General features: G+C 45.4%; 1 protein-coding gene across 1 annotated transcript in view; it reads right to left on the bottom strand.

Annotated features, from left to right (window-relative positions):
• Positions 1–760: 760 nt before the first annotated feature.
• The window catches only part of DSCAM (Down syndrome cell adhesion molecule), an 853,542-nt gene continuing 845,631 nt past the window's right edge, over positions 761–8,671 (bottom strand). The window contains exon 34 of the mRNA XM_010835014.1: positions 761–1,113. Coding sequence (XP_010833316.1) covers positions 761–1,113 — 353 coding nt within the window. The remainder of the gene's footprint in view (positions 1,114–8,671) is intronic.

Genomic DNA, 8,671 nt, shown 5'->3' with positions numbered 1-8,671 from the left:
GTTTATTAAATTGGGTTCTGAGTCCAGCCTGGTGTTTGTAAACTCAAGCCTCCCTAGGAAGGAGGATCCAGCGATCAGTAGGAGACAAGAGAATCAGACATCGAAATAAAGGCAGACCACCTTTCTTTTTTATTTCGCTTAGACAAAATGCAAAGAGTGTCTCATTAAATTAAAAAAAAATAAACCAAAAAGAAAACCAAAACAAATTGATTCCCCCCACCCCTTCACTGACGGTACTCATTCTAAGTAACAACAGAAGGAGGTCAAATCGGGGACCCAGTTTCTAATGCGAAAGAAAGATGTGCAAACATGACGAACGTTTCCCCAGCCCCCAAATCAAGGTTCCTTTTAAATTCACAAAGAGGGTTAATTTTTTTTTCCTGTTTTGTTTTGTTTTTTTTCCTTTTGAATCTTGTGTGATAGAACTTCCGGTCAGAAGGTTGAATGAGTCCCCCATGCACTTTGTAGAAAATCAGTAAAAATGCAATAGCCCGTGAAGATCATAAAACTGGACTTCTTTCCCAAAAAATCAGATGCCCAGACAGATGGATCTCACACTCAGACAGAAAAAAAGCAGGAGAGTCTTTGCACTGTCTTTTTTTTTTTTTTTTTTTCAGCATTTTCTCTCTCTTTCTTTTTTTTTTTTAATATATTTTGGCAATTTTCTTTCATTATAAATATTGGAATTCCGTAAAAAAAAGGTAGCTTTGATTGACTTTGTTAAACCATATTTACAACCGCTGTCCAGTCATGCCGTTGGTTATACCAGGGTGTAGGATTTGGCATAGGGATTGTTGCCTTTCAAATGGCCCCGTGAGTCCAGCAGCGATTCCTGGGAGCTGCTCATCTTGGCTGCCTGTCCCAGCTCTGCCCCCTCGCGCTGAGGTAATGTGGCCACAGCCCCCTGCTGCCACTGCTGTCCCTCCCTCGTGGAGGCCGTGGAGGAGGCTGCCTCCATGGGGATGGGCTCAAGGACCGGGGGGCGTTTCAGGGTCCGACTTTTCTGGGGCTCCAAGCATGCCTGCCCTAAGCTCGGGTCCCTGCTTGTGCCTGGACCACTTCGGTTCAATAAGAAGTCCATTCGAAGGTATGGAGGCAAGTGGATGAGGTCACCTGGAAGGAAATGCAGAGGATTAGGTGGGCTCTTCAACTTGGTCTATAGATGCCTGGTGACCCTGTGCATATGTGATGGGCCACTCAGGGTCTAGAGGTGACTGTCACCACGCCCTCTGGGTGCCTTTCCCAAGACCCTTGGTCAGAATTCCTACAAAGGCATCATCTTCACCCCCCCACCCCCTACCAGACACAAGGAGAGCTGGCTTTTGTACAGCTTGTTGACTTTAGCCGTAAAAGTCATACTTAACCAGAGAAACAGAGATCTCAAGGTACTTTGAAAGAAAAACTTAGGCTAAAGGTAGCAGTGTATGCTGGATATAAATGGTGACAGGCCAAACCCTGGATACAGTGGGCAGTGCTTAGGAGAGTGCGGGGCTTGAAGAGGGAGGCAGGGCTGCTGAGCAAAGAATGATGGCGTCTCAGCACTTCCATGGAATTATGTGACCTTGGCCGTCATTTAGCTACTGGTTTCTATGATTGCTTTTGGCGGAAATCCCAGAGTACATGGCCTCCTTACCAGGCTTTGCCTGCCTGCTAAAATGCTTGTGTCTTTCTGTTTCAGTCAGTGCCATGTAGAGAGAGGAAAACAGCTTAGAGTGAGTATCAAGGTTTCTACTTCCTTCTCAGGACCACTCATTTTGGCTTCTATGGTGCTCGGGAAACAACCCTCTTCAAGGACCTGCTGCAGGGAGAATCCAACTGCAGAATCCAACTTCTCCCCCCTCGCTAGACACTGAGGTCTCCTGGACTGCTTCCAGCACTGCCTGAGACCACAGGTTCTCTTGATGACTAATCCTGTTGATTTGGGGTTTCCCAGTGAGAGGTTTGCTCAGGGCTTCCCCATTGCCTGGCTGCAGCTGAGACTCTCCCTGCCCACCTCCTCATTCCCCTTCTCCTCTCACAGGTGTCACACCCACATCTTAGTCTGTGGACTTTCTTTGCCGGCTTCTGCTGTAACTGAGCAGGACACTATGAGGCCTTACTGCAACATACCCTGGCCATATCCTCTGCCTGCCTCTTATTTGTAGAAAAACTTTAGCTTCCATGGCCTTGCCCAAATTCCAAAGAATAAATTTAGTCAGAGAAATAAAATGCAGAAACAAATAACGACAGTCAAGCAAGACAAAATAATAACAGTTTAGCCATCAATCAAAGCAAAGGACCTTTACTTCTTTCTCAAGGGCTATAGATAATGTTTTCAGCTGTATCCTTTGAGCTGTTTTGCAGATATTGAAACCCCCATCAGGTAGAAGAGGTTAATTGTACACTGACCACAAGCACATAAATCCCTGACCAGTTAGAAGGTTGATGATGTTGATTTCCTGTGACCTCACCACCAACCACAGAAGAATGTCCACAAGCTGATTATGCATCCAAAATCCTCTCCTTAGCATCTAGACCTGTTTTTCTGTATAATTTCTGAGCATAACCTGGGTTTGGGAATTTGGTTCTTTGGGACATGAGTCCACCTTGTCCCCAGGTTTGCCAGCTTCCTCAGTAAAGCTATCTTTTCTTTGGCCAACATCTGTCTCTTCGCATTGGATTCTTGAGCAGTGGGAAGCTGAATCTGAGCTTGGTAACACTGCTTCTTTTTTATCTCTTTATTCTTTGCAAGAATGCCTCCTGAAATCCCTTGCATATATAATATGCCTTGGCATCTGCTTCTTGGAAAATCTGAACTGGCACAGCTACCATCACCATCAACTACAGCAACTGTTCTTTGAAAGTTGGACTGTGCCTCTAATTGTCACGTTCCATGGCTTCTTAGCACCTCTTATCACTTCTTCCTTCTATAGAACTGACAACACCTCATGCAGTTGATCTTTCTTTTCTCAGAACTCTCAGCTTCCATGTCACTGTGCTTTCCCAGAGCTCTTCTTGCACCTCGGACTGACACTTGACAATCCTTTCCTGGACCCTGTCCTCCATCCATCCTCAAGTACAGGGTTTCTCCAGTGGCCTGAGCTCAGTCCTCTCTTTGGGGCTCAGCCCTCATCTAATCTCATTATGAATAGTTCTCACATCCATCTTTTCCTTTTGCTCTCTCTCTTTTGAGCCCTAGACTTGAATTTTAGATGCTTTGCTAAATATTTCCACATGACTGTCCATTATGAATTTTAAATGCCACAGCCTATAAACCCAGTTTATGAAGGCCAGCCCCTATTCCCAGACTCATTCCCAAAGGCCACTTTCTCCTTTGTGCCCAATCGTTTTAAATGTCATTCTCATCTTACCAGAAATTGATGCTTGAAACCTCAGATATTGATACCTCCTACCCAGGTTAATTCTACTTGAAATTAATTCTACTTCTATCTGTTGACTCATTTTTGGTCCTATCTTTATGACCCTGGTTCAAGTCTTTAATATATCTTGTAGGTTTCCTAAATGCATGAGAACGGTTTCAGCCCAGTCACTAGACGCGCTTTGCAAACTACATCCTCTAGGCTTGAGCTGGACTGAAGCCTGGATCTGATCTGCAGGCAGTTTAGGAACAGTGTTCATTGTGTAGCCTAGCACTTCCAATTGTTCTCACTTTGAGAAGCAAACAGACAAGGTATATTTGTGCAACACACTGGGATGAGTGCAGTGGGCTTTCCCTGGCCACACTAGGGGCAAGAGGCTCACCTGTAACTCCTTCATGGCATACCTGGTGAGCAACTCTGGTTAGAAAATGGCCTGGGGGCAGGCAGTCCTGGAGCTCAGAGACCAGGTGGGAGAATGTGCAGGTGAGGGAGCCATGATGGCGGGCTGAGCACCAAAGGGAAATGAGAGTGAACGAGATTGTGAAATGTGGAGGAGGCTCAAGGAGAGGGCTCTGGAAATGACCACAGGTGGGACAGGTGAAAAAGGAGGAAGAGTCAGGGATGACTCCCTTCCAAGTGTCAAGATCAGGAAACCTGGGCAGACAGCAGGACCATTCATTCATCGCACAAAAACTGTCTAGGAGAAAAATCACATTTTGGTGGGAAAAGACTGTGGGTTTTGTTTCAGACTTGCTGAGTTTGATGTGGTTGGGGACACCGCAGGGGAGATCTTAGTAACGTATCTAAGGCATAAGTCATTCCTTAACTTTCTGAATTGAAAATAATTGGCAATTCTTGTTTCTTTTGCTTCAAAATATTCCCATCTTTCCATGCCTTCCTCAGCCAACCCCTTGTTTGGAGCCTCCTGTGTCTGGCAGGGCTGCTGTGAGCTGGTGGTGGTACTGACAAAGAAGTGAAGTGTATGCAGTTAGACAGTGACTTAAACCCCAGAGGAGCCTGGTAGGCTACAGTCCACAGAGTCAAACAAGACTGAGCACACATTCTCAACCTGCCTCCACCCCCCCACACACCCACACCCACACACGTAAATCCCAGAATCTTTGAAATTGAGGTTTACTCACTGAAAGAGAATAACCATTTAAACAGCAGGGAGAGAGTGCTCAATGGTTAGGAGAACTAGAAACAAAAGCAAGACAGGCTGCAAAATTACTGGAAAATTCATTTTGCACAGTATAAATGAGCATAAGGATTTTCAAAATGCTTTGGCTTTTCTTAAGATTTTTTCCCCCAGGATAAGAGACATGATGACCTTATTTCTGGGAAATTTACCAAGTTGATTTCTGAGTCCTTGCATTACACTGTCATGTTATTTGGTATTTTTGAAGCAAGAATCCACTTAACATTTTCCCATTGGCTTTTTCAGGATCTCATGAAGTGACAGTGAGTAATTATATATGATCTCATTAATATTTTTAGCCTGTATTCCACTAAGACAGCCCCAGGACACCTTGGTTTTGGCTCACGGAAGTCAAGGTACTTTTAATTCAGTTCTAGCTTCATAGAGTGAACTGGATCAAAGGAAAGCCCAATAATAAATTCTTGACAATAAATTGTCCACGACACTCTTAGAGAAAGAAATGATGTAATTTGGCATTCTTGTGAAATGGGTTTTGGTGACTTGATGTATCTGGACTTTGACTTAGAAAAAATGGTGGCATGAATTTTACTGTCACAGACCCTAATGTTTAAGATATATCTAGCTGTGTATCAGCTTTAGTCCTGAAAAATAAAACTATTGAATTAAGAAAAAAAAATAAAACCATATGCCCCTAGTGCCTTTTTTGATGGTGATATTGAAAATTCTGTCTTCTTTTATGGTTGTGGATATATTATTCAACCTTTTCTATTGTGGGCTAATTATTTGCAAACAAATATCATGAAGGCATTAACTGAACTTTTATATTTTATGTCCTTAAAAAAAAAACTGGAACAATTCCTTTGTAGCATGAAGAATATTTTTTTTGCATGTGAATCAACATACCCTAATAAACTAATTTTGAAATTTTAATATACCCAATTTCCTGAAAGTGATCATCTGTCTTCATTCCAGGAGTCCAATAAACACATTGGATTTAATTGGCTCTTTCATTTATTTACATAACTAATGTTATTTTTAAAACATTTTGTTCAAATGCTGAGAAATTGTGGAAGGCATTTACCTCCACGTTTCTTTTAAAATGTAGGTCAAGAGAGCCTTACGCTGTTTCTGTGACCCAACTGAATCTCGAGTACTTGGCATATTTGCAGTGCGTTGTCACAGATTCAGGAATGGGTCTCCATCTCAGCAACTCCCCACTGAATGAACAGGGCTTATTAAATCCCTAAAAAGTATTAGCATCTTAGTCCCAGCCGGATTGCGGGATGCTCACGAGCTTGATTATGTGGAACAAATGTGTCTGAAATCAAAAGACAAAGCCCTTGATACCTGCCCCCTGCCTGCAGAGGTTCCCGCTTTAGATGGAATGAACAAGGTAGCTGGAAAAGCATGGTGAGAACTGGAAACCCTTCATAATGAAAACAGCTCAACACCACGTCTTTATGTACAAGGGCTTCTGTGTTGGCTTCTTACAGGCCTGCCAAGCATCTTTGAATAGTCAATATCTCTGAAAGATCCAGTTTTTCAGGCAAAAGCTTGATTAAGTTGTATGATGCTCTCATTAGCTCCTTTCGACAGTATGTGTTTTCTGATTAGCACGTAAAGTAGCTCTTTCAACTGTGTGAATGCTGCAAATGAGCTCTCTTAATAATTCATGCACTGATGCGGAAGAAAGCACCAGAGTGATCATGGGGAGTGCTGTTTATTAAAGATGCTTTATCGCCATTAAAACCCCACCCTTTGTGCTAGCCCCAGTTGTTTGTTGTGTACTCATTAGGCATGTCCGACTCTTTTGGGACCCCCTGGACTGTAGTTTGCCAAGCTCCTCTGACCATGGGATTTCCCAGGCAAGAGTACTGGAGTGGGTTGCCATTCCCTTCTCCAGGTTCTAGTCCCAGCACCAGTTAGGAAACTGGATTTTCTAATCGTCCGTCCATCTCTTAGGTTCTGCACATGTCTACAGATGCATGGACAACCAAGCACTTAGAGAGAAGCAGGATGTGAAACCGTCCTGACAATCTAGACACCCACACAGCTGCTTTCCTTGATCCCCGGCTCTCCATCCACCTGTTTCTCGTGGGAGGAACTAAATGATGTTTCTGCCAAGCCAAGCCACTTCAGTCGTGTCCGACTCTGTGTGACCCCACAGATGGCAGCCCACCAGGCTCCCCCGTCCCCGGGATTCTCCAGGCAAGAACACTGGGGTGGGTTAATGACGTTTCTAATGCTGGTGATTAAGGGTGAAAGTCTGGATAACATGGTGCTCAGTTGCTCAGTCACGTCCAACTCTTTGTGAGGGACTGTAGCCCGCCAGACTCCTCTGTCCGTGGGATTCTGCAGGCAAGAATACTGGATTGGGTTGCCATTTCCTTCTCCAGGGGATCTTCCCCATCCAGAAATTGAACCTGTATCTCTTACATCTCCTGTATTGATACCACTAGAGCTACCAACCACCCAGGGATCGAATCCCAGTCTCCTGCATTGCAGGCAGATTCTTTACCATTAGAGCCACCTGGAAAGCTCCTGAATGACACTGTCTGCATTTAATCTGATAGACTTAAGTCTGGGCTCAGTTTTCTTATTCATAAAACAGGAATAAGAGCTGAATCCACCATAGAGTGCTGGAAGGAGGGTTTAATGAGATAATACAGGTGAAAGTTTTATTGTCATATGTTTCTCTTTCCAGAGAGTCTGAAGTTACGGGGCTGGAAATCAGCCATGTGAATGAATCGAGAACTCTTCTTTTACTTTAGTTTCTGTCTTTTGTGGGTTGATTAATGTCCCCCCAAAGACAGGTCCATATGCCAACCCTCAGCATCCAGGAATGTGACCCGATTTGGAGAAAGGATTTTGTTGCAATTCAGTAAAGGATCTTGAGATGAGATCACCTGAATTTCAGGTGGGCCCTAAATCCAACTACGTATCTGCATGCACGCTCAGCTGCTTCAGCCGTGGCTCCCTGGACTGTAGCCCACAAGGCTCCTCTGTCCATGGGATTTCCCAGGCAAGAGTACTGGAGTGGGTTGCTGTGCCTTCCTCCAGGGGATCTTCCTGACTCAGGGATCAAACCTGCATCTCTTAGGTCTCGTGCATTGGCAGGTGGGTTCTTTACCACTAGCGCCCCCTGGGTAGCCCTAGTCCAAAAACATGTGTCCCTATTAAAAAAAAAAAAAAACGGAAAAAGAGGAGAATCTGAGGGACAAAAAGGGGAGAAGCCAGCGATTGGACTGATGGGACCATGAGCAGAAGAACACCTGGAGCCTCCAAAAGCCAGGAGAGACAAGGAACAGATTATTCCCTGAAATTCCTGAGGGAGTACAACCCCACTGACACCTTGATCTCAGCCTTCTGGCCTCCAGAACTGTGAGAGAGTACATGTCTGTCCTTCTGAGCCACCTAGCCTGCCGCGATTTGTTAGAGGTCACAGGGTCCAAACACAGAGGGTATTCCCAGCTGGGATGGGCTGGGGGCCTCACAGGATGCCTCTCTGAACATTTCTGCCATGTGGGACAGGCTCTGCCCCTTCCACCAAAGACAGGAGGGGCTTTCTCTTTAACGGTCAGTAACAGCAGCCAACATGCTTGTGGTTTCCACTGTCCCCAAGGTGTGCCTTCGGTGGGCTGTCCTGTCACCCATCTTTCTCTGCTGAGGCCAAGCCAGAGTCACTTGTCCCTGGTCCCCTGCTCTCTGGGGAAGCAGGGTCTGCCCAGTGGGCACCCAAAGACCCGTGCTGCCCAGCCTGGGTTGGGGGAGACTCCAGGAAACCAGGGCCTTGAGGTTCACATTCACTTCTTTGGTTATAACTTCCCCTCTTGGCTCTCCTCTGGCCACCTCTCCACTTTCTCACTCCCTCTTTCTTGCTTGGTTTCCGTTGCTTCCCAGGTGGAGAATCCCATGGACAGAGGAGCCTACAAGAGGGCTACAGACCATAGGGTTGCAGAGAGTGGGACAAGACTAAAGCGACTTAGCACGCATGTGTTGCAAGTTTCATCCAGAAAATAAAAGGCATGGGGGTGGGGAGTAGAGCACAGTGAGCGCAGGTGGGAGGGGGTTAGGAGGCAGCTGAGTGCAGAGCAGGAGCCAGGCTGACCAGCTTCCAGGGGAGAGAGAGAGAGAGAAAGAGTGTGTGTGTGTC

The sequence above is a fragment of the Bison bison genome, unplaced genomic scaffold, assembly GCF_000754665.1.
Source record: "Bison bison bison isolate TAMUID 2011002044 unplaced genomic scaffold, Bison_UMD1.0 scf7180017864037, whole genome shotgun sequence".
In the NCBI taxonomy this organism is placed as follows: domain Eukaryota; kingdom Metazoa; phylum Chordata; class Mammalia; order Artiodactyla; family Bovidae; genus Bison; species Bison bison.
Note: the sequence above shows the minus strand (reverse complement) of the source record. Positions and strands in the feature narration are given on the sequence as shown.